Source organism: Canis lupus, chromosome 5 (assembly GCF_003254725.2).
Source record: "Canis lupus dingo isolate Sandy chromosome 5, ASM325472v2, whole genome shotgun sequence".
NCBI classification, from domain to species: domain Eukaryota; kingdom Metazoa; phylum Chordata; class Mammalia; order Carnivora; family Canidae; genus Canis; species Canis lupus.
Window position 1 is genome coordinate 76360165 of NC_064247.1, and position 26117 is coordinate 76386281.

Below are 26117 nucleotides of genomic sequence, written 5' to 3' on the forward strand. Positions count from 1 at the left end.
TGGTGTCTCTTTGATGCTGGTGGGCAGTGAGAGAGGTGGGGGCGGGGGCGGGCTCTGGGGATCATCCTCCGTCTGTCACCCCCATTGCAGTTCAGCAGTGGTGTGGTGAAAGGGGACGTGGGGTCCCCCGCTGGAGAACTGTGTTACCTGGCAGGATGCGCAGGTTGCGCTGCATGGATTGCTGCCAGCCAGTGGACTGCTTTTGAGACATTGTGAAGTCAAGTGACCTATGTACAGCCTGGATTTCCCGATACTACATGCTAATCCTCAGAGGACGGTGCATTGAAGTGACGTGTGTGATTGGTACCTAAATATCCTGACACACAGTCCTTCATCCAGATCTGGTTGCCCACACGGATCTTGTCTCTCCAAAGTTACGTGTCGTTTTGTTGACGCTGTTTATTTAACTGTGTATCATACAGTCTTTGTACTACCTTTTGTATTGGGGATTGTCTTTCTGCTATATGTGTTTATTTCTTGTTTCCTCAAATACAGAAATCCTCAGAGGATGGTGCATTAAGTGATCTTGATTATGTGCTTTTTGGTCAACGCCTATTTGGCTCTTCTGAGAAAAGCCTCTTTCAGGTGATTTTTCTCTTGGAAAGAGAGCAGCAAAGTCTAAGGAGTGGAAAGTTTCTGAATTCACCAAAGTGAGGACATGTTTGGGTTTCTGGTTTAGAGCCCTGCTGAGTTCCCTCCTGCGGCGCATGCCTGAACTGGACACTCTGGAGATCATGAAGTTGGTGAACTGCCCCGAGACCTTCACCCCAGACATGAGGTGCATCCTAGGCGAGTCTCCTTTGGTGCAGGGCTACTTTGTCCTGGCAGGAATGAACTCTGCTGGCATCTCCTTTGGTGGAGGGGCTGGGAGGTAAGTGTTCCTGCTGACACCCTGCTGGTGGGGCTGCTTCCTTCCTAGAGTTACTTGTTTCTGATGTTGTGTGTAATGTCCAGGTGTAACCTGGTATGTTAATGAGGAGGTACACCTAATTTGAGAGTTGTCCATTTCAAAGTAATCACTGTGGATGTTCCAGAAATGTCATTGTGCAAAGTGTTTGGGAATTCCTCTTTTGAAATTGGTCTCAGAGACTATGGGATATACTTTTGTACTCAATGTTGGCCATTCAGTCATCTGGTTATTTAAGATGTAAGGTTTGGAAGACAAATTGATGAGGTTGTTATAGACACATTATTCTATCTACTGATTCATGGATGTAGTTTCTCAAAAAAATAGCTGAGTAAATAAAGTCCAGTGACTGAATTTGTTAGATCCATATAGTGAAAGATCACTGGTGCTTCACTCCCTTTTCTTCCCTCCCTGCTGTGTGAACAGAATATGGAGAGTCTGTTTTGCACCCCACTGTGGGCTCTTATATAAGGGGTGATATTTGCAGTCCAGCTTCTTACTATGAAATCAGTTGTCAGGCAGGAGGGGTGGTCAGATCCAGCGACAGCGATAGTAGCCTCAGGATGATCATCAGAGGCTCTGTCTGGTCTGCTACCCCTGCATGGAGGTTACTTAATGCCCCTATATTCCCTTGGTTTCCACATGGTTTTCTTGGTCTTTAACAGGATAAATGGATTTATGGAAAGTGTCTACCCTTTGTGATGGCAAATACAGGTAATTGAGGTACTAGAGATGAGGAACATTTCACCGGGCAGCCCCGGTGGCACAGCAGTTTAGCGCCACCTGCAGCTCAGGGTGTGATCCTGGAGACCTGGGATCTCCATGAGTTCCATGTCGGGCTCCCTGCATGGAGCCTGCTTTTCCCTCTGCCTGTGTCTCTGCCTCTTTCTCTCTCAGTGTCTCCTCCCTGCATGGAGCCTGCTTTTCCCTCTGCCTGTGTCTCTGCCTCTTTCTCTCTCAGTGTCTCTCATGAATAAATAAAATCTTAAAAAAAAAAAAAAAAAGATTTCACATGTGGACACAGCCAGAGTAATTAAAATGTCTATTTATTCATTTACAAACTTAGTAACATGGAAATCTGAATTGGAATCTGGCTTGATAGAAACACAGTGCACAATGTTAATACCGCATTCGTGGAGGCAGAAATGCTCAGTCACCCCAGATGCCTAAAGTCACCAGAGCTCTTGAGAAAAATCCCATCCCCTAAAGTGCCTCAAATATCTTCAGCACCACAAGCTGACACTACATGTGTAGAGAGGGGCTGAGTGGACCGCACATTTACAAACATAAAGGAGTTACAGCCCTGTACAATAATTACAATGGCATTTCTTATATCCCAAGAGTAGACCAGAGAGTAAAGTGGTAACTGTGCTGCTAGAAACCCCTTGAGTGAAAGAAGCCTCAGAAACTTTCTACCCCACACCTGTTGGTCTAGGGAAGGGAGGTTATGGTGCAGTGGATGGGAGCCCTCAGATTGGAGTTTCTTTTCGACCTTCCTGTCTACACCCCACCATGGGACATTCCGGGGTAAGGCACGAGAACCGGGCTAGGAGAGAGGTGCTCCGATCTCCAGTTCTTGGTGTGCACAGGAAATCTGGCACAGATCTTTTGAAACGGATATTAAAAATACCCTCCCTACCCTCTTCTAATTTCTGTCCTTGAGAGACAGGACACCAAGAAGGCAGAAAAGGGTTGTGAAGGGCAAAATAGGTACATCTAAATGAGAAAGCAAGCCCATGAAGAAATGCGTTCTCTAAGGGACGTAGATTCTTTACTCAGAGAAGTCAAGAATATTATACAATGAATAACTGATGTTTAGTGGACAAAGAGAAGGCAAACACATAGAAAAATATTTCATTCTCTTGAAAAATAGTGCATTTGTAGTGATGAGGGACTGCAAATGCAAGCCCCATACAGGTGACAGGAAGCCTCACAACTCAGCACCTTAAAGTGAATGAGGCTGAGGTGGGGGTTGCTGGAGAGGCGCTGCCGGCAGGCCCAGAGCCTGCTCCCAGCCCCAGCAGCGCATGGCTAGCGTGTAACACTCCTGTGTCCTCCACCCTCACGTGTCCTCCACGGTTCCCACCCCTCTGCTGTGTGCTCCTGAGTCCTTGTGCCTGCAGAGGACAGTTCTTGACTCCTGAAAATCTTCCCTTTATCATGCTGATCAAAGCTGCTTAAATCAAGTTGGGGAGGGAGGCAGGTGCAGAGGGGGTGCACAAAAAGAAATGAAAACAGTAGAAAGTTCTTCAGTATTAAGCACTAGTGACCAAGCCTCCATCTTGGATGTAAGGAGATCCTTACTAGTTATACTGGCCAAGCAGCTACAAAGAAAAGTCAACCTGCTAGCGCACCCTGAAAGTGTGCCAGTGCAGTTCTACCAGGACACAGCCTTCCAGGGGCAGAACCAAGACTACAGGTTATGCAAGATTCCCTTTTATCTCCCTTAGGTTCTCAGAGGAGGGGGAAGACTCACTCAGATGCCAGCATGTGTGTCCCTCAGGCAGAGGATGAACAGAGCAGGGTGGTAGGTGAGCTCTTCAGTGAAGCAAAACCACCTTCCAAAAGTTGCTGTCATTCCTGCCACATCCGTGCTGGTGGTAGGGGTAATGTCTCAGGCGCACTCAGAGGCAAGGTAATGGAGAAAGTGGTCCAACTACTGGTCTGTACAAGAAGGTAAAATCCCGGGACAACAGGACTTCTGGTGAGAAGCCAAGTGACCAGGCTCCCCTCCTGCAGAAATGGGACAACTGAGATTAATCCCCGAGCTTCATGGTCTCTGGGTCCCTGGCTTGAATGGCAGCTCTTGTATTAGGGGGTACAGCCCCCACCACGGCAGAGCACTAGAAATGTAGTGGGAATTGTTTGGTTCTCTCTACTGTCGCAGGTCCTGCCTACGCTTTGTGTTTCTAGGTTCAAAAGGAAAAGAGCAGAACCCTTGCCTGAAGAGAGCACAAGAGGGGACCATGGATTATTTCAGAGAGAAAAAGGACCAGCAACCTGAAACCAGAGTCCTGCTGACAATTCTCAGGAATCCAGATCCCACAAATCTCTAGGAAGAGATGAGCGGTCACACAAGGTAAATGTGTGTGTCACACAAGGCCCAGCACATGTGGCCCTGCTGGAATGACAATGACAATGTTCTGACCATCAGCTATGCTGGAGACAGGAGAGTCACCCTCTTCAGTGTTAGGACCAAAGAGAGAAACTACCAGATTCATATTGTCAATACCTGAATTAACCAAAAGAGATTTCAAGAGAGAGTTTTAAGGAGCTAAAAGCAAAGTGTGTATGTCAGGGCACTAAAGTGATGCCTCAGAAAATTAACATCTTGCCAGAGTCTTAAAAGTGTGACCCCTATTTATGGACAAGATGTAACTTACACATAAGTCTAGAATGGTCTTTTAGATTCAACCCCAAATATTTACGAGGAGGAGTGTGGTGCGGAGCATGGGATACCTTCGGTGCCTCATTGTCTGTTTCCGTCTTCCTTTGTCAGTGAGGCCCTGCTGCTCAGCCCGGTGCCTGGTTCCTGCTCATCACAATGGCTGCCCTCTGCTCTCCAGCAGGGCCGCACCTCTCCCCTTCGCTACTCCCTACCTCAAGGAGCATCGCTCAGCAAACAGAACTCTACCTACCTAGTCCCTTAATAAATCAACTAAAGCCTTTCTTTAAAAAGCGGACACGGCTGTCAATGATCAAGTAGGGATTGTCTGGCTGGGGAGTGTAGAAGGAATCTGTCTGATGAAGTGGGTAAACTGATCCCAAGAAATGCCACAGCAGAGAGACACACCTGAGAACTGTAAGCTGCTCTAAAAACAAAAGGCCCTTGTTTAGGATACTTAAAGATCTCTCAGAGCTAATGCTTCTAAGATACCAAGACAACAGTTTAAAATCAGTAACAGCAAAGGCTGGGTAGTGGTCTGTGATGGTTTTTCACCCCTTAGGAAACAGACCCCCCCTAAAAGTGTGGAGGGCCTTCTTGTACCCCTACCCCCACCCCCACACTTTTCCCATTAGAGACCCAGACTGTGGGCTAGCTGGCCACCCCACTCAGAATCCTCTGTGCCAAAAAAAAAAACCTCTGCACACTCAGGTGGGCCACCTCTGCGTGGACATGTCTGTTCTGGGCCAGAGGAAACAAAACTCGGGAGGCCAGCAGCTCTCCTGAACTCAGCACAGCCAGCAAGGTTTGGTTCCTCCCCAGTACAGTACTAGTTGCTGAGCGAGCCAGCTGGCTACAATGGGCCAGGCGAGGGAGGACAGACCAAGTCCCATGTGCTTGGGGAAGGGGGGGGGGGGTCAGGCTGGGACGACAGCATAGAGCAGCAGCAGCATTCTAGCAGCAGAAAACCACCTCAGGGCCACCTTCTGAGATCAGACCCTTTCAGCTGGGAAAAGCAACACAAAAGGCAACATGGTTTTCCCTTTTAAACACTGGCTTATTTACAGAGGCCTCCAACCCTCTGAGAAATGAGTGAGACATGAAAATTTTAGGCAGGGGGCCCTGGCCTGACAGTCTAGTAACTGGGTCGGTAGGGAGGCCAGGATGGTGCCAGATTAACCATTGACTACAGACCAGGTAACGTCCACGTGGCGCCTCTCGTGAGTGAGGTAGATGGTCATCCTCTTGCTAGAGGTATCAGGGTGCCAACCCACGGCACGATGGAAGAGAATGATCTGCCCGGCTCAACGGCACAGGCTTTTGCCCAGGGCCGACTGAAACCCACAGCAACCCTCCAAAACAAACAGGTTACTCCGGGCAAGGTGGCCTCACGGAGCTGGACTCTTGCCCTGAGGCCTGCACACCACCAGCCTCCCTGGCTTTGAAACACAGCAGGAGAAATCAGACCGCCATGGTTACCTATTTCCAAAGTGGAGTTTGCGCCTGTCCTGCCTGTCAGGCTTCGTGTCACCACGGGGCTCGGGGGGGAAGAGCCCAGAGTGGCATCAGATGGAGGCTGCAAAAGGGATAAGGGAAGGGGGAAGAAGGAGAGAGGTTGCAAAGCAAAAGGTTTAAAAGCCGGTGAGGTTAAAGATCCCATCAAGGAGCTGAGAGCGGGACCAGGAGGAGGAGGGGCCCTGCAGTAGGGGGCAGGCGGGCAAGCAAGACTGGCGGCCATTACTTCCCGTGCAAGTCACTCAGCTCCACGTCATCCTTTCGGCGCTTGTGGGTGAAGAGTGAGGTGACTGGGTAGAGCTTGGCCTTGGCCTGGAACCGGTGTCCTGCGATGTCAATCTCATATTCTCCCCGGTTGATGAAATCTGCTGTCACCACCTGTTCTTCTCCAGTGTCCTCGGAAAAGTTGTGCACAAATCCCAGGCAGACGTGGCGCTCCAGGGTGTAGCTGTAGGCGCTGCTGGTAGTCTTGCCCGCGTACTGCCCGTTGCGGTAAATGGGCTCTCCCCACCAGGGCCAGAGGTCCAGGTCTGTGTCGTGATCGTCCAGGATGAACATGGTGAGGCGTTTGTACACTCCGTTCTGCTTCTGCTGCAGCAGGGCATCTCGGCCCATGAAATCCATCCCCTAGGAGAGAAGAGCAAGGCTGAGACGGGACGGACAAGCCGCGTGGCCTGAGAGCAGCCAGGGGCAGGGGCCCCCGGCGTCACAGCGCCAAGCCCCACTCCCAGGCTTCCCACGTGAAGAAGCTGCATTCACCATGTAAAAGATCTCCTCAGAGGACTTCTGTAACACAGGCACACATTTTATAAACCGATTTCAACCACAAGACCACATAGGAAAAAAAAAAGGAAGAAAAATCAAAAATACTTGTCAGATCTTAGAAAAATGTTTATATATACGTACACACACACATATATATAATCTAAACAAAAAGCCCATGCATAGGTATCGATGTTCACTATATATGTTTGCATGTACAGGAAACCTGAGCAGGACAGAAACTGAGTGATCATGATCAAATGGTGATTTTTAATTTTCTTGATACTTTTCCCTATCTTCCAAAATTAGTATAGATTACTTTTTTATCAGAAAAAGACTGTGGATCTGTACGATAGGCAAGGATTGCTAAGATATTAAGTTTAAAAAACAAGGTGTGATGAAGCAAGCATGTGGAATCCTCCAGCTAGGCTGAGGGGAGTGCATGCTGTGTGTTTGCACTGCCCGGAGCGCTCAAAGAGACACGCTACGCTGGTGCTTCTGCAGAAGCTCGCAGTGCAGTTCAGTGGGGTTCAGAGGTGGGAAAGAGACCTATTCCTATCCTCTTGACCTATGACTTTTTTAATGGTGTATTTACTTTTAAAAGAAACAAAATATGAGGCAAGTGAATATAAGATGAGTAATTTGTACAAATACCCGTGCATGTTAATGGAAAAACTTCCCTGAAAGCACTCAGTCTAAAGGAGAGCCAAGTGGGGCTCCTGGATGGCTCAGACGGAAGCACGCGACACTCAGTCTCGGGGTTGTACGAGGGAGGTGTGGGAAGCGCCAAGTGTTCACAGCCAGTTTTCATATCAGGACAGACATGTTTTTCATTCTAAGGGCATCCTCACTGGCCTCGTCCACCCAAGGCCATCCCAGGGCCTTCCACGTCAGCCCTTCCTTTCCTCTGGAGGATTCTGCTCCTGCGGTGGCGGTGGGGGACGCAGTGGGCTGTGCAGATACAGTACCTTCTCCAGTTTTACCCGAGACTCTCGTCCACATTCCAGGGGGGTGGTGAGGGTATTTAGATCCTGACCCCAGAAGGCAAAAAACTTCTCAATTCGAAGACTACGAAGAGCATAGTACCCAGCATTCCGGATTCCGTATTTCTGCCCAACACTCATCACTTCGTTGTACACATGCAGGGCATACTAGAGGGAGGAGACGAGACGTCAGTAACCCGCACACCTTTAGAATTCAACATGGGGGTGTCTGGCAGTGCTGATAGCAGATAACATTGACCTTGACAAGGGAGAAGGTCATATGAAATTCTCAGGATGTCTCATCCTTGACAAACCAAAGCACTACTGCTGAGGAGTAATGAGCCAGGGTTACCCCTAACCCCGACATAAGCTCCATGAAAGCAGTATCTTCCCCTTCTCTCTAGTGCCTAGGACAGGAAACAATCCTCAAGTAACACTCCCAGGTGTACTCTTACCATCCAGTCAGTGGCCAGGCTCCTAACTGCCTCTCAAACAGCCTGCTCATCTGCCCCTGGCTTTGTTTTCTCCCCACCCCCCCACGACCCCTTAGGCACTGCCATGCTGTGGAATGTGTCACACGGAACTCTATGTACAATGTCTGACTTTTCATAGGTGACAGCACATCTGAGAGACCCAGATCGAGTCACAGAGGAGCCAGGAAGGCAGTGTCCCCCCACCTGTGTCCCACAACAGCCAGCCTCATGGCATTCTATTCTTGGTTCCAGAAGCTGTAAGTATCAGATACCTTAAATAAACAAAGTTTGCCAAACAGAAAGCCAATGTTCAATCCCTGCCTAAACATACTCTGTGGAATCTAAAGCCCAGAACAGACTACATTATTTGCTTTAAAAACTGTAAAACAGAAAAAACAACAAGCAGAGAAATGCTGTACAATCACATTTACGTGTAGAATCTAAAACAAAAATGCAAACCCACAGATCAGAGTTGTGGTTCACAGAGGTGGGGAGTGCAAGGTGGGGGCGGGGGGAAGTGGAAGAAGAGAGGGCAGAGGACAGGACTTCCAGGTAGGAGACAAATGGAACTAGGAAGGGAGCAGACACCCTGAGAACTGCACGCCCCTGCTATGTGACCAAGGCTGAAGTTGTTAAGGGAGTGAATCCTAAGTGTTTTCACCTGGAAAACACCTTTTGTGTTTTTGATCATATTTATGAGAGATGAAGGACACTCATGAAACTCAGCACAGTAGTTCTTTCACAGGGCACCTCAGCCTGCCATGCTGTGCACCTCAAACCTGTCCAGCGGTGTGTTCCCATGACAGCTCAATAAAAGTGGAAGATGCAGAACCCCAGCTTTCATTGGTGTTGCAGTTCTTTCCCCTGGTGGGGTCCGCTGCCCTGCTGGTGGCACTCCTACAACTGAGTAGGCGCCTACCGAATGGGCCACGGCAGTCAGGATGCTGTGAACTTCGGCAAGAGCCTTCATGCTATGGAATCCACACCACACTGAATCCACACGCAAGCGGCTATGGCGTTTGAATGGGGCAGGGGGCAGGGCTGATAGGGAAATGAGAATAGGCTGGCTTCCCTGGTACATTTGCCCTTTGCTGCCTCAAGTGGAGTACTTAAGAGGAAGGCCAGGGAAGAAAGATTTAAAGTAGGTCCCCAGCACATACTCATTTTCTAAGTGCTGGGGATTTAGTGTGAACAAAACAATCTGCCACTTGCTGCCAAGTTCTGGAAGACATTCCCTCAAAGAGACATATGTATAGTTGACAAGTATAGTTAACATGGGTTTCAACTGCGTGGATCTCACGTGCCCATGGAATTTTCAATACAGTACCAGACTGTAAATGTATTTTCCTTAGAATTTTATTAACATTTTCTTTTCTCTAGCCTTTTGGATTGTAAGACTACAGTACACAGTATACATAGCACACAAAGTATGTATTCATCAACTCTTTATGTATCAGTAGGGCTTCCAGTTAACAGTGGGCTATTAGTGCAGGTCTCTGAGGAGTCTGAAGTTTTACACAGAGCTTTAGACTGAGTAGGGGGGAAGGTGCTTCTGACCCCCCAACATGACTCAAGGGTCAACCATATAACCTTACTGAGAATGAAAGTCAGCTTGAAAAGAACCCACGCAGGACACAAATCACTTCCTGGCCTCATGGAAAAATCATAAAAATGGGACCAGCCCAGGAAAATCAGAAGTAGAAACCAAGGCCTCAAGTAATAAAGCTGTTAGAACCACAGAGCCTTCCCTGCCTAACTGGGTTTTTCCAATTAATGACAGGCACTCAAGTGGCAAACCCGACTGACCCTGTGGCACTTCAGAATCAATCCCTACCTATATAGGCACAAGTCAACTACCTCTGTATGAGCTCTTCCAAAATAGTGAATAATCCCTTCATCTTAATCTTCTTATATTTGTCTGGACAAGCACATAACATTTCATGGGCTGGTAAATCCATGCTTCAGCTAATAACTAAAAAACAGCCTACCGCTCTAAGTAATGTGACTAACATCAAGAACAAGACAAAGATGCCTAGGATCCCTATTCCTTGTCATAGCTGGACAAGAGAAATTGTAGGAACAAAAGTTGTTAAGAATTCCTATTACTGTTGGTATATGGTAAGACTGGACCCTGAAAATTCCAGGGACTCAAATGAAAAATAACTAAGATAACTTAGTAAAGAAATAACACAATAGAAAAAATAGCTTTCAAAAATCATAATCACTTAGGGGCGCCTGGGTGGCTCAGTCAGTTAAGTGTCTGCCTTCAGCCCAGGTCATGGTCTCAGGGTCTTGGGTTCAAGTCCCCCATCAGGCTCTGTGCTCAGTAGGGAGTCTGCTACTCCCTCTACCTTTGCCCCTCCCTACCACTTGTGCTCTCTCAAATAACAATCTTTTAAAAAAAATAATCACTTAGAAGATAACGGAACAATGCTACCCTTTCTCATTCACACCACCACCACCGAAAGATTTTTATGCCTGTATCAAGAAAACTTCAAAAACCCCTGAAAGTCACACACAAAAAAACTTGAATAAAAACTAAAAGGCATTCTTTGTAAGATTCAACATGTCAGTTCTTCCTAATGTATAAATGGAACATAATCCAAAAAAAAAAGTCCCCCAAAATGGTGTTTTTTACTAGATAATTATAAAGTTTCCAAGGGGGAAATAAGGAACACGAAGGTTTTTTCCCCAGATTTTCCAAGCACTGGAGGATAAGCACTACCAAATATTAAGATATCTAATAAAGACTCAATAATTCAAACAGTGTGATCCTGATCATGGCTAGACCAAGGGAACAGAATAAAAATCTAGAAATAAGCCCAAATACATACAGGACTTTAGTATCTGGTAAGGGTAGAATGTCAAATCAGTTGGTTATTCACATGGAAAAAAAAGTTTGATCAGTATCTCATGAAGTACAGCAAGAGACAATGCAAAATGATGGAGCACTGAAATATTTTTTAAAAACCACAACCCTATACAACAGAATACAACTATAAAAGCACTAGAAGAAAACTGGAAAACTTTTACAGTCCTGGAGTGCAGAAGTCCCTTCTATGTATCAAACTCTAGAAGGCACAAAAGATTAACTCAATTACATAAAAATAAAAAAATTTATGTAACGTGCAACATTTCTCATAATTTTTTTTCTCATAATTTTTTTTAAAAAAACCTACTTGGCAAAGACAAATGGAAAGAAAAATGACAAACTGAGGAGCACCTGGGTGCTCAGTTGGTTAAGATTCTGACTATTGGTTTCAGCTCAGGTCACAATCTCAGAGTGGTGAGATCGAGTCCCACATTGGGCTCAGTGCGGAGTCTGCCTGTGACCCTCTCCTTCTCTACTCCTCCCCCTACTCTTGAAAAAAAATCTTTAAAAAAATGACAAATGACAAACTGGGAAAAAAATTACAACTCAGCAGCAAGGATTGATTTAGTGCCTAGAAACTGGTAAAAAGACCAATCATTCAATAGAAAAATGTACAAAGGGTATGACCAGAACATTTATTAAGCATTTACTAAGTGCCAAATAACTTCTCTAGGTGCTGGGGATATAAACATTAAAACAGACAACACTGCCTTGAGAGAACTTACCTTTAAACAAGGGTAATCTGATGAACTAAATAAAGAAAATACATTTTATCAGACAATGGTAAGCACTATGGAGCAAAACAAAACAGGGAAAGCAGAGAGGGAGAACCGGGGGTAGAGGGGTAGCTGCGCCCATTAAGGCCTCATCCTGAAGATGCCATGTGAACAATCTGAAGCAGGTGTGGCTGTGAGGACACTCTATGTGGGAGAAGGACACGCCAAGGAAGGGGAACAGCAAGTGCAAAGCTCGAGATAGGGTGAGGTCCGAAGAACAGCATGGAGGATGGGCAGGCAGGAGTACGTGGGTCCTACAGATAAGCTTTTACTTGGAAATGGATTCTGAAAAGTTGCTTCACACATGAAGACAATTAAAAGCTCAATGACGGTTCTGTACCTATCAGCCAAAGCGTGAAAAAGCTGTCTTGGTGCGTGCACACACACGCCAAGCGGAGACACTCGTACGCAGAACCTCAAACAGCAAAGGACAGCAGAGGGCTACAACCATTAATGTCTATTGGTACCAGACTAATAAAATACATTATGATTCAATGATTTGATGGAATACTAACCACTGTTAAAACAGAAAGAGGAAGCTCTTCTCTTTAGGTACTGACCGGGAAGAACCTCTATGAGAAATCGTTAAGAGATCAAGATCAACAACAGCAGAATGCTTTCATCTGTGTTTCTGAAAAAGGGCTTGTGAATGTCTCTGAATTTGCTTGCATATGCACAGAAACTGCTGACATGACCTACAAAAACCAATACTTGCTTCATTAGTGGTGGGTGGTGGGAACTGGTCGGATGGCACTAAATCCTTCCTACAAGTTTTTATGTTTAAATCATGTAAATGGGGATCCCTGGGTGGCGCAGCGGTTTGGCGCCTGCCTTTGGCCCAGGGCGCGATCCTGGAGACCCAGGATCGAATCCCACATCAGGCTCCCAGTGTGCATGGAGCCTGCTTCTCCCTCTACCTATGTCTCTGCCTCTCTCTCTCTCTCACTGTGTGCTTATCATAAATAAAATAAAATAAAATAAAAAAAGTTTAAAAAAAATAAATAAATCATGTAAATGTATTTCTTCTTCAAAAACAGTATGTAACTTAATTCAGAATGTTCAAGTCCCTGTATTGCAGCCTTTCTCAGTTCCCAAGGCCTGGTCAGACAGGGCTCTCTGGCCCCGCCAGTGTCCAGCAAGCCACCTTCCTCTGTTGAGGCTCACCTCAATGGGGATATAAAGCATGAATCCCGGCTCTCCTGTGTGAGTCATGCTCATCACCCGGATCCCATTCGCGTAGCCCACGCTCATCTCCTGTGGAAGCAAAGGGAGAAGGGCAGCACAGAGGCTCTTCAGAGAAGTGAGGGCTCCATGTCTGCTAAAGTGATGAACACCTGAGGTGAACCTCTCCTGAGCTCTGCACCCTCTGTCTGACCCTAAAGGGGATACACATGAATGAAAGAAATTCATCCTCAAAGTGGTCTGTTTCCAAGTATTGGGGTCACCAGGAAAGGAGTACAATCTCTCCAGTCTCTCTTCTCCAGAATGCTAGCCAAGCTGCTGGTGGGAAGTTGAACCAGTCTTTATAAGCATGAAACCTTTCTTTTTGCAAAGTCCTACTAAAGATTTGTTTTCATCGGCATCAGGAGCACCAAGGACCAGGTAAATGTCTTCTTGGGGTGGGGGGGCGGGGGCAGGCAGTGGGGGGTTGGTTGTGCTCTGGTGGTCAAGTCCTGGGCACCTGCCCTACAAAACAGGATGCCTGATGACCACAGAACATGATGCACCTGCTACTCTGGGGTCAGAGACCAGGCTTCTCACACTCAAAACGTGTTCGTAGCAGCTCAGTTACCTCATGGGCCTCTGACACAATCACTGTTCCTATCATGGAAAGTGGTAGGTCCCAGATGCCACTAAAGCAAACTATTCCCATGAGGAGCCCAACATGACATGCTCCTCTGTAGGCTCATGCATGCAGATCACTCGCTCAGGAAGCAAATGGTACAGGGACCCTCTCCGGCCGATGGCTAATGCAAGAGTTTTCTGTTGCTCTCACTCCACCATGGAGAAAAAGGAAAACTATACTGCCAGTAGGTGGATCCAGCTTGGGTTTGAACTTCAGAGAGCGTCCATCAGTAACTGGCAGCTGTTTGTTACAGGTTACCAAACCCACTAGTCTGTTTGGGACTCTCATCAGTATTTAGTTCAGGTTTCTTTACACAATTACAAATTGCTACTGTTGCCAAATTTAAGAAACATAAGCTGTTTAGAGATTCGCCTAAACTGCTTCTCACATGGAGATGCCACATACACAGAAGTTACTCTCTGAAGGGAAAGGGGGAAGCGCTGCCAGGAGAGGGACCTGACCTAACTACCATTTTTTGGCATCAGCATCATAATCCTTTAAAACTTACAATATTTAATCCACTGCTACACAAACACAAAACACTAAATATATAGGACTGATATTCTGAGAAGTTAAATCCACTTCAAAGATATTCTAATGCTTACTGAATAAGGAGAACTGGAAGGGTAAAAAATTTAAAAAATGAATTTACTCAGTCATTTGTTTACTTAATAAAAGCCAGAATACCCTTTGTGGGCATTAATGCTACAATAAGAACATGTAATTGCCATCCCCATAAAAGAAATATTCCCTGCCCATTTAAAACTAAAACTTTGGGGGATCCCTGGGTGGCGCAGCGGTTTGGCGCCTGCCTTTGGCCCAGGGCGCGATCCTGGAGACCCGGGATCGAATCCCACATCGGGCTCCCAGTGCATGGAGCCTGCTTCTCCCTCTGCCTATGTCTCTGCCTCTCTCTCTCTCTCTCCGTGACTATCATAAATAAATAAAAAATTTAAAAAAAATAAAAAAATAAAAAAAATAAAACTAAAACTTTGGGACGCCTGGAGTGTCTGCCTTCGGCTCAGGGCGTGATCCTGGGGTCTATGGATTGAGTCCCACATCGGGCTCCCTGAGAGGAGCCTGCTTCTCCCTCTGCCTGTGTCTCTGCCTCTCTGTGTCTCTCATGAATAAAATCTTAAAAAAGAAAAAAAAAAAAGCTAAAACTTTATTAGCACTTACCTTGCAAAACAGACTTGGGAAGTGGTCTGGAGTCATAGGAGCATAGGACAGCTCAGACAACACATCCACAGCCCGAGGACCAATCAGATTGAGGGCTAAACGAAAAGAACAAGAGATGCTCATCCAGGTAACAGCTGAGCCAAAGAGAAAAGTCTGTTTTGGACACCCCGGCCAGGGTGTTGAAACCGTAAAACCAACCTTTTGGTTAGGTGATCCAAGGGTGGACACAGAGCACCCCAGTTTTGGGGAACACACCTCTAAATGCAGCTGCTGAATGCTGGCAAGAGAGAGCGTACTTCCTCTTCCCAGGTACACAGGGAGACAACATCCCATAGCCTCAAATGCAGTTAGATAGGGTTGTGATCTGTTCCGGCCAACAGGCTAGGAGCCCGCTTTCAGTTCGCACTGTCTCCTCCCCAGCATTGCTACGTGACAGGCACAGCCCAATCCCAAATCTGCACATGGAGGAGAGCCCTGAGGAGAGCTGCCCAACCACCTTGGATCCCATCACATGACAGCAGGTTGTGGTAATTACACAGCAACCTCATAGGCTGGAAAACAACTGTGGTTCTATAGTTTCCCAATCAGGTAGCAAGAAGTTAAATGGAGTTACTGCTATGATGAACTGGTGGTGAGGGCCTGCTGGGACAAGGGGCAGGAATTTGTTAAGTGGGGGTTGGGCAGGTCTTAAACCTGGAATGAGGAGATAGAAGGGGAAATAGAAGTCCCAACAGGACTGCTGAGGAGGAGATCATCAGAAAATTAAGTCATCCTCAAAACTTATTCACTCACTTAAAAAAATAAGGAGAAATTCTGAAGAAAATAATACTTAAGTAATAAACTTAAAAATGCTTTTGGGGGCTTCTGGGTGGCAGTCATTTGGGCATCCGACTATTGATTTCTTCTCAGGTCATGATCTCAGGGTTGTGAGATCAAGCCCTGAGTTGGGCTTAGCACTCAGCATGGAGTCTGCTGACAAATCTTTTTTTAAAAAAGACTCATTTATTTTAGAAAGAGCGCATGCACATAGGAGGGAAGATAGGGAGAGGAAGAGAGAGAATCTCAAGCAGACTCCAGGCTGAGCACAGAGCCTGACAGAGGGCTTGATCTCATGATCCCTGAGATCATGATGTGAGACAAAATCAACAGTGGGAGCCCAACGGACTATGCCACCCAAGCACCCCATCAAATAGGTAAGTAAATATAAAAAGAAAAAATACCATTCAAATGACTGACCCATTCAATATCTGACCAATACCTGCGCTCCTCCACACTGGCTATAGGGGATAGAGCAGTGCACAAAACCGAAAGTGAAGCACAACTCACTCCACACCTCACTGACAGAATGTGGGTATTAGAGATCGACATATGACCAGAGAGGCTCTTATATGCCTCTCACTCTGACCCCACTTCTGAACATCAAACATTAAGAAGACAAATGGAGAAGATATGTGGACGGACTGGTGGTTTCCCATGCAGCTGATGGCCTGGGCCCAGCTCACCGGTGTATTTCCAGGTGACGTCCTCCAGGAGCAGGTTGCTATCTTCCGGCATGTGTTTCTTAAGCCAGGCCCAACAGTGGACCTGCTGGTCAGTTGGGGAAATCATGAAGAAGCTGAAAGGGAGGCAGAGAGTAATGAGAGCCAGGCAGCAGACAAGGGGTCAGGAAGCAGGCAAGTTAATTCATTTCAAAGCGACCAATGAGCACAAGACTGGCAAATGGTCTGAGCTTTCAGAGAGGGCCAGTAGCACCTAATTCCCGGATCTACCACACAAGGACCAAACAGAAGACTCTGGCTTCCTGTTAGTGCCAAGATAGCTACTACCATAAGCAAACACATCTGCCCTCTAGGGTGACTGATCTGTCCACATCGAGTTCTACAGAATCTGGGGTGTTCTCTCTCCTTCCCTTGTGATTTGTGTTGCACTGCCAACAGACGAGGCAGGAGCTGCTGAAACCTCTTTTTCCTCAGTATATACTCCCTCCCGGGTGAGTGAGCTGGGGGCTCTGCTCTACTGCATCTCGTCCTCAGAGGGCGGGTGGGGGGGCAGGGGGGCCTCACCTGCGCTTGCTCAGGCGCGCTATACTGCAGTCATTCTCGTAGCCCCCGCCCTCGTTGAGCATGCCGGTGTGCACGATGTGGCCCACGGGCACATCCAGGTCATTGGAGAAGAGGTACTGTAGAACTTCCAGGGCCTGGTCCCCGGTGGACTGCAGGGTGAGGGAGCAAAGCAGAGCGCGTGAGCACAAGCACATGTGGCCAGGTGACACAGTCCACCATGCAGAGTGACTTGCTGAGGAAACTCCTCTGGTCTCTGTGAGCAAGGTCTATGGATTTACTCCACTCAAGAAGCTCCAGAGAAAGCTAGCTCTGGAGTCGAAGGAAAAGTGGGCCTCTGCAAGCAGACTAAAAGAGCTAAAAATTCAGAAAACCGGTATAATACAGATAAAAAATGAAAATATACCAGAGTTCTTATAGAAGTAGTTTTAAAGTGACAGCAAAGAAGGTGCATTCATGTATATGCACAGGGTCCTCCTCTATTCTTTTGTTCCCAAGCACTTACTGTTATTTCAAACTTTGTGAAAGAAGACATGTCGATGACACACACGGCCTCCTTACAGCACTTGACTTCAGATTCCACGATGTCGAACCAGTCTGGCTTATAGAAAGTCTTGCTCTGCTCCAGTGCTAGGAGGTCTGCGGACACAATGAAAGGAAATGAGAAAAGAGATTTCTATCGGGGACTCTCTATATACATGTTGGTATAGTTTGAAGGTTTTTCTTCTTTATTCTTCTAGGAACACATTCTAGCTGTAATACATTTTAAATGGGTTTTATTGGTTCTTAGAGCAAAAAAGAACAAAAATGAGAACGGGCCCTCTTACCCTTGTCCGGTGGCACAAAGTACTTTGGTCTCTCAAATCCATGTTTCTCCATCCACCTGGCTCCTTGCGCATCCAGCCGGTCATAGAGAGGAGAGGTGCGCAACTGCCTCCCGGTCTGGAAGTCCCAACGGGGAACCTTCAGGTCATACAGCAGAGCTGGAACAGAATAGAACAGTCTCTGCAAGCCCAAACTGCTGGGCCGGGAACACAACATCCACCAGAACCAGGAGCTGCTCCTAGTCACAAAAACACACTCTCCAGGCTAATGGACCTAATGTGCAAACAGTACCCAGTGTAACAGGCCGGCTCCAAAAGAAAGAATAATGCTGCAAGAGCCACTGTCATCCCTCCGTGGGTACGTAGCTGTGAGCCACACAGATCCAGGTCTCTGCTCACAACTATCATTTCAAATCCATAGGCAGAAACCGCAAGCAGGAGGTCAGAATTCTCGGCAGAAGGCAGCTGCAGCACAAGCATGCCGGGGCTGCAGTGTGCAAATGTGGCACATGCTTCTTTACATAGTGCCTTTGTCACTGAAACCTCACAACTGGTACAGACATTTCCTAACACCTACCCATTTCTGAAGTGAAGGGGCCCACAGCCTTGATTTTGTGGCTCTGAAATCGGACAGGTTACATAGTCCTGTCCCAGTGACATCACATAACAAAGCCAGGTCAGAATTCATTTCTCTTGTGGCTAATCAGCAACAGCAGTTTGTAAAAATTGCCAGAAAGAGTGTGATCTCTAGTCCCTTGCACAGGGAAGACCTGACCTTACAGCATTCCAGATAAAAGGGACAACAGGGAGGGGACGCTAAGAGATCCAAGAGAAGGAGCCACACTGGCTGCTCCACCTTGTGACGATTTTTCAATCTCCTCTCACTCTGAAGGTCCAATTTACACTTTCCCCAGTTTCTATCATGTGAGAACCAGAGACAGCCATCATGTTCTCAAGGACAAACTTAAGCTCCATTATGATTTGCACAGATTCTAAACGAACTATGCCTGGGGAAGTCAGGACTTATGGCAGGTCAACATTTTAACTAAAATATTTATTAAAATTGAAGAACCTTAGTGGCCACCCACACTGCTGGCCAGACCCCGTGACTCCCACAGACAGTTCTCTGCCACAGGCTAGAGGAGCATGCAGGTGCTAACAGTTATCTAAAGCCTCATCATCAATGGAACCCCGGCTACTAAACCAACAATTCACTGTTAACCAAGAATGGTGGTTGCAACCAGTGTAGAAATTTAGCTGTGAGCAGAAATATGCCCCAAATATTCAGGTACATTTTGGCAGTCTCAGAATAGTTCCTCAGTATAGGACAATGACACGACAGTCTGATTTGGTTCAATTCCTGATACAAAAGCTGGCTCTAACAGCTTGCTAGAAAATAAATCAGAGACAAGGTAACAAGTGAAAATAAAGAGCCTTTCAAAGTTGGAGGGAAGTGAGAACAAGGAGAAAAACAGAAATGTACATTCTGTATTTACCCAAGAAATGGTTTCCTACCTTGCTAGCATGTTACAGTTAATGGCAAAGATCACTCAGAGAAGCTTGAAGCTTTGAGAATAACCTGGCAAATTCTCTGCCATGGAAAGCACACCATGATCACAGATAAAAGAGGCAGCAAGAGCATTACCTGGCATTCTAGGCAAAGTGGAAAGCAGATGGCAAACACTAGGAATCTACAAGAAGCTGCTGCGGGGACTGGACAGCAACCAGCACCTGAAAGTCCTAGTCTGCATTCCTGTTCCCCGAGGTTAAGTAGAAAACAATATACTAAAGAGACTGTCCCACAAATGTCACATGGGGCTTCATGCCCCAACCAAACATCAGAAGCCTGGCTCACAGCAATTATTACACAACTGAAGGAAAAACCTGCCCCCACTCAGAATGATCACACAGGCTCGAGGGAAGATCCCTTCAGCGAGGTGCAGCTGGGCCAGAGCTCCACTCACGCATGACTTCCATGACCCGGTGGCGCAAAAAGGTGCGGCTGCTCTGGAGTGCTCCAAAACGCTTCAGGTCCAGTTCCCAGATGTTTTCTGAGGGATAACCGTGCACCATCCATTCGGCGAGGTACCTGTTTAGATGTGGGGGAAGTTGCTGGGCCTCAGATGGGACGCTCTCCCTACTGTACACGGAATCAAGAACCAACAGAAACATCCTGTCTGGTCACAGATTGGTTGAAAATTTGGGGCAATTTCCTTAACTTTTCTAAACAAATATGTATCTGCTCTCAAAACCACTACGATGATTTTAGCTCTAATAAGATTCCCTAGAAGTGTTCTAAAAATAAGCCACATCTATTAAAAAAAGACTAAAATAAAATTACAAATGTACTCTAATTTATACATCCAATGGTTTTTTTCTGGAAAACCCTCAGGTCGTTATACAACTATCTGACCACATTTCTGTTCCAAACACTTTTGGTAACTCCTCTTCCATAACTGTTTTCAGAACCATTCTACAAGCCACTAAAGAAAAAAATGGCCTCATTAATAAATTTAAAAATTTAATTGCGGTAAAATACACAGAACATGACAGAACATAAAACAGAACATAAATTTACCATCTTCATCATTTTCATGTGTAAGGTTCAGAGGCATTAAGGTACTCTGAACGGCTGTGTGACAGTCCCCACCATCCACCGCTAGAATTCATTCATCATCTTCCCAAACTGAAACTCCCTCCCCTGACCCCAACCCTGGCCATCGCCCCTACACTCTGAAGTAACTCACAAAAGTGAAGCCACACAATATTTGTCCTTTCTGACTGGCTTATTTTAACTGGTACATAATTTTTTTAAAAAGACCCACCTTAGGCAACCCAGGTGGCTCAGCGGTTTAGCGCTGCCTTCAGCCCAGGGCCTGATCCTGGGAACCCGGGATCAAGTTCCACGTCGGGCTCCCTGCATGAAGCCTGCTTCTCCCTCTGCCTATGTCTCTGCCTCTCTCTCTCTCTCGCTCTCTCGCTCTCTCGCTCTCTGTGTCTCTCATGAATAAATAAAATCTTAAAAAAAAAAAAAGACCCACCTACTCAGCATGATCATCTGTCTTACTCACAGTACTTAACGGTTTCCAAACTCAAATGCCTTCAAAGGATCAACATTTTTTTAAAAAGATTTTTATTTATTTATTCATGCGAGACACAGAGAGACAGAGACAGGCACTAAACCGCTGAGGCACCCATTTGTCCCAGGATCAACATTTGTAACTGCTGCAAGAACTGAAAAGTACAGCCCACAGGCTCCAAGAACAATTCCAGAAGAGGAGTTCCCAAAATACTTTGCACGATGACACTTCTGGAACATCCGCAGTCATTACTTTGAAATGGACAACTCTCAAATTAGGTGTACCTCTTCCTCATTAACATACCGGGTTATACCTGGACATTACACACATCAGGAATAAGTAACTCTAGGAAGGAAGCAGCCCCACCAGCAGGGTGTCAGCAGGAACACTTACCTCCCAGCCCCTCCACCAAAGGAGATGCCAGCAGAGTTCATTCCTGCCAGGACAAAGTAGCCCTGCACCAAAGGAGACTCGCCCAGGATGCACCTCATGTCTGGGGTGAAGGTCTCGGGGCAGTTCACCAACTTCATGATCTCCAGAGTGTCCAGTTCAGGCATGCGCCGCAGGAGGGAACTCAGCAGGGGCTCTGAACCCGAAACACAAACCCAAACATGGTCCTCAGCTTTAGGGGATTCAGAAACTTCCCAATCCACGGGCTTCCCTACTCCCTCCCTCTCCTTGCAGAGAAAATTTCCTGAAAGAGACTTTCTCAGAAGAGCCAAATGGGCCCTGACCAGAAAGCAGAAACCATGGTGGAATTAAGGGGCAACCCCACAAAGTGCATGGCATACAGACTGAGAAAAAAAGACACTCTTCAGAATGACCAGAAGCTGTAGGAGGGCACACAATACACGAGCGTCTAGGCAAGATCTCCAAGGGAGCAGTACTTGGGGACAAGCTCTTCCATAGCACCCAAGGGGACATGCAGTCAAAGCAAGGATTTCCTAAACTGGACCAGCTGCAAAAGACAAGTCCTTGGCCTGTGTGCCAGTGAGCCCACCATCTGGGAATTATTCCACTAGGACAGTGGCAACAGATGAAACCAGACTGGAGCTGGCAGGAGAATCCATATACTATTCTCTCCACTTTAAAAGTCTGAAATCTCCCACAATAAAAAGTTTATTTTTAAAAAAAAAGTCCAGGGATCCCTGGGTGGCGCAGCGGTTTAGCGCCTGCCTTTGGCCCAGGGCGCGATCCTGGAGACCAGGGATCGAATCCCACGTCGGGCTCCTGGTGCATGGAGCCTGCTTCTCCCTCTGCCTATGTCTCTGCCTCTCTCTCTCTCTCTCTCTCTCTCTGTGACTATCATAAATAAAATAAATAAATAAATACATAAATAAATAAATAAATAATTAAAAAAAAAAAGGCCATTAAGGATAGGAGGGAAAACTCTTCATTATAGACCCTTTTATCTTTTGAACCTGGACTATGGGACTGTATTAACTATTTAGGAAACAAAAATAAAATTATTACAAAATCAAGTTGTATATAAATACCAGATCACTATGATGTACACCTGAAACTAATACAATATCATAGCTCAATTCTTCTTCGATACAAAAAAAATAAAACCTGAATAGAAGACCATATTAACAAAAAAGATTCTGCTTTCTAAAAATTTCTTCTTCAATCTTACATGCCATCCTACAAAAAAGTCTCCTTCTAGCCTAGAATTTCAGCAATGGTTTTAGGTAAGTAATTAGCCAGAGGTCCCTTGACCAAGATCTTCGTCCCCTGAATCTGCTACCCAGTTCGCCTTAGACCAGGTGAACTCTGTAGACTGCCCCCTGGGAGCACCTCGTGGGGTGGTGACAAAGATCAAAGAAAGAACTCTTCTTGAAAATGCTTTCAAAAGATAGCATCTTAGACAAACACAGGACATTATAGTCATCCTCTAGTTCACACACCAAAGTGATCCCAGTCTTCCTGCAGATTCTGAATCTCCAGCTGGTTCTTGCCCTCAGTGAAGATTGGCTTCGGGTTCTTCTCAAAGCCCCCAGACAAGATGCCACCCTGCCAGTTCCGGATATAAATTCTTCCATCAGCATCCACAATAGCTGAGGAAGGGAAACAACAAGGGAGTGGGGGACAGAAGAGAAAAACAAGGTTTAGAGGTAGGCCAACTTTCTAAATGGACAGAAAAAGCAGAACAAAAACACCATTACTGGCTTTATTAGCGAAAGAGCATCCAGTAAACACAGATCTTCTGAGATCATTGGGAAGGATCTTCCCTCTCAGATTTACAGTGGAGACTATTTCCCTGGTCGTCCCTAACCTCAGCAGTTAACCTAGAAGCTCTAATTGGTCCTCACAACCAAACTACGGAACTACCACAATGCCATGAAAAAGCCTAGCAGAAAGGGGGGACCTCAAGCCCATTCTAGGGATTGAGACCTTTCAAGTGATGTCAAGCCCTCCCCTGTGGCGCTTGGGGCCATGGAGCCATGTGATTCTGTAGCTTACCTAATAACCTCTCTACAACTATATGTCATTCACGTCAAAAACTCCAGGTTGCATTCCAAATATTCTCAATTTGGACCTCTGTTTGGGATTGCAATTAGCTTATAAAACAAACCAACCAAAAACTGCTTCAATGGAATGCCTGTTTTTGTCCATCCTTTCATAAAGAGCTCTTAGAGAAAAAGTAGAACTGGGTCCGCCTCCTTATAACATGCTCCAGAAAAGATAAGGCTCTTTCGAGCATAGTCTGTCCTGGGCAGAAAGTCTTCCTTTTCAGAGGACAGGACAGTGGCAAGGAAACAATATTAAAAACAAAGCAGAAGTCCTCACTTGGTGTGTTGCTCTGCAGAGGGGTCTCCAAGGGGCGAGTCAGAAGGTAGAAGTGTTCGCAGGCATGTAACGGGATACTAACCGGCTCCTCGTTGGACAGACCCAGCTCGTATGCCCACTACAAACTGGACAGATTGATTTGTGAGTGGGAAGAGGAAGAGGAAGACAAATGAGCAAGTTTAACCGCTTGCAAAGAGTTTGATTTCAAGTGGCCTGTGTGCACTCTGGCCCCGATGTCAGGGGCAGGGAGACAAGCTGTAGCCTGCTATACACAGTTATGTAGATGGGGAGCAACTTTATACTTCTTACACCATAACAATTATTCTTGACCAAAGAATTAGAGATTTAATAGCTAGTAAAAGGAGCTCATGGGGGGCAAGTGAGGCCCTTTTAACAAAAAGCCTGGCCTCGACTACAAACCCCAGACACCATCCCACTCGGCCTTCATTCACAAGGTAAAAAGTACCCCTAGGTCACCTAAAGACTAGAGTGGAAAGCAAGGGACCAATCTGCCTTAAAAGTAGAAGCAGCTTAGTATTCTAAACTGAATCCATGTTCCCAACACAAAAAAAACAGCCTCATGGGATGCCTGGGTGGCTCAGCGGTTGAGCGTTTGTTTGCTTTCAGCCCGGGCCAGGATCCTGGGGTCCCGGGATTGAGTCCTTCATTGGGCTCCCTACATGGAGACTGCTGTTCCCTCTGCCTGTGTCTCTGCCTCTCATGAATAAACAAAAGCTTAAAAAAAATTGCCTCATATTTTATTTGCCAGGTTGCAGAATGAAAGGAAATATCATAGAAGACCCAACGCCAAGGATTTCTGTCAATGCCCGACTGTTTCACAGACTTCCTGGCCAGGAGAGCACCGATTAACCTGGGGTGGAGGAAGGAAGAGGTCACCCCAGTGCTCCTCTCTGAGGACCAGCTAGAGGTCTTCTGATTTAGAGTAAAGGATTCTGAGGTTTCTAGTCCAAACAAGGAACATGTGGTCCCTGACGTGTGCTTAGCCCAACACAGTACTGACCCTACGTTTCTACACCTAAAATCCCAGAGGTAACAGTTAAGTGAGAAAGTCAGTGACACAGTACAGCTGGTAACCTACCTGACCAGCACAGTTGACAAAATACTGGCACTCGATCTGTCCTTTATCTGTCTCCACACCAGTAACCTGACCTTTCTTGACCATTACATGAAGAACGCTTGTCCGGTCATAGATCTGAACACCTGTTGCAAAGAGTTAGAAAAAAAGAAAGAGTTAGGTGCATCCAACCTCTGATGACGCAGAATTAAGGCCTCTGCACCAGATTCTCAACCCCCAAGAAATGCTGAAAATGCCAGATCAGTGCTTTATTTAAAAAAACAAAATTCCCAGGAACCACATCCTGAGACTACATCAGTGTGCCTCTTCCAAGACTGAGAACAGCAGGTGACTGTAATACACAGCTCAACTCCCAGAGTCACAAAAGGCATAGGAGAAAAAATTCAAATACAGCATTTTAAATCCTAATTCACCCACGCCTCGGATCAGTTCATCTGAAGTGCAGAACACCTTAGACACTGGTTAGTGCTCCCCTCATTCATTCCAAACCCAGGACATAGTCAGCTGTGGATCCAGTCCTCACTGTGGCTTCTTGACCTCGGAGCCTCTCTGATTCTGTGTGTGTGTGGGGGGGGGGGGGGGGGGGGGATTTCTAGGAGCCTGAAGTGCACACTGCTTAGTATAAAAGCAGTTCTTATAACTTTAATAAGAAAAATGTGGCCCTAAGGAAAAACATTAACAGTACATTCAAACAAATATTGTGAGAGCCAGTGTTCAAAACCAGAAGGCAAAAAAACAAAACAAAACAAAACACAGAAGGCGAGCTGGTATCAATGCTGATGGTAAGATACCTTCCTACGTAAACTCTTCCTTCCTCACCCAGACACCTCCTTACCATTTTGGGAGGCAGCACTTGCCAGGGCGAGAGCCACATCAGCAGAGGACACCACTGCATCCTCGGGAACATGCATGGCCCCCACCAGGTCGTGCACGTTGAGGAGAGGGTGAAGTTCGGCGACTTTCTTGGGGGAGATGATCTCAGAAGGGATGCCTATGACACTGCCGCAGAACACAAGGGGACAATGACATGCATGGCCCTCTGGCAAGAGGTCAGTCTGACAGGAGCGTCGGGACAGGCTTCTAGCCTCATACGTACTTCAGCCTCGAGTTGATGCGCTTCAGGGAGATCAGCCGGTCCTGAGTTTGGGCCAGAAAGATCGAGCCTGTCCTTATGTAACCTGTAAGGAAAACCAGCCCAGACTAAGCAGATCAGGCCACCTGCAGGGGCCAGGAGGGGGGCGAGCCCACTAGACTACAAGCTAGACCAGTGAGGAGTCCTGGCACTACCACCATCCAGACATCCTCAGCTAAGATTTTGGAAGATCAAGTGAGATTTTCATGTACATCTTAAATAATCACTCTTAAAATAAAAATGAGAAGTACTGTTTTTACAAAGCCTTTTGGAAAAGAATGTAGCTCAGAACCCATCTCTTTCTTCAGTCTTTTTAGGCTTTCTCCTCCTGGTTTTGGTGGGAGAGTGACCCGTGATGTAGGCCACTCACATCAGCACCCAGGGGCTGAGACAGGGCCAGTGGGAATGTGGCTGAAGCTCAGCCAATCAGGTCCTCC

General features: G+C 46.5%; 1 protein-coding gene across 3 annotated transcripts in view; it reads right to left on the minus strand.

The window, feature by feature from the left end:
* Positions 1 to 1936: 1936 nt before the first annotated feature.
* PDPR (pyruvate dehydrogenase phosphatase regulatory subunit) overlaps positions 1937 to 26117 on the minus strand; it is a 36497-nt gene continuing 12316 nt past the window's right edge. For all 3 annotated transcript variants that reach the window (XM_025426823.3, XM_025426824.3, XM_025426825.3), the window contains exons 4-18: positions 25645 to 25726; positions 25384 to 25547; positions 24552 to 24673; positions 23453 to 23570; positions 22570 to 22719; positions 21056 to 21248; positions 19547 to 19671; positions 17586 to 17741; positions 17264 to 17397; positions 16762 to 16910; positions 16201 to 16313; positions 14699 to 14793; positions 12838 to 12927; positions 7538 to 7720; positions 1937 to 6434 (exon numbers count right to left, since the gene is read on the minus strand). In XM_025426823.3, the coding sequence (XP_025282608.1) occupies positions 6030 to 6434; positions 7538 to 7720; positions 12838 to 12927; positions 14699 to 14793; positions 16201 to 16313; positions 16762 to 16910; positions 17264 to 17397; positions 17586 to 17741; positions 19547 to 19671; positions 21056 to 21248; positions 22570 to 22719; positions 23453 to 23570; positions 24552 to 24673; positions 25384 to 25547; positions 25645 to 25726 (2279 nt within the window). In that variant the 3' untranslated portion in view covers positions 1937 to 6029. The remainder of the gene's footprint in view (positions 6435 to 7537; positions 7721 to 12837; positions 12928 to 14698; positions 14794 to 16200; positions 16314 to 16761; positions 16911 to 17263; positions 17398 to 17585; positions 17742 to 19546; positions 19672 to 21055; positions 21249 to 22569; positions 22720 to 23452; positions 23571 to 24551; positions 24674 to 25383; positions 25548 to 25644; positions 25727 to 26117) is intronic.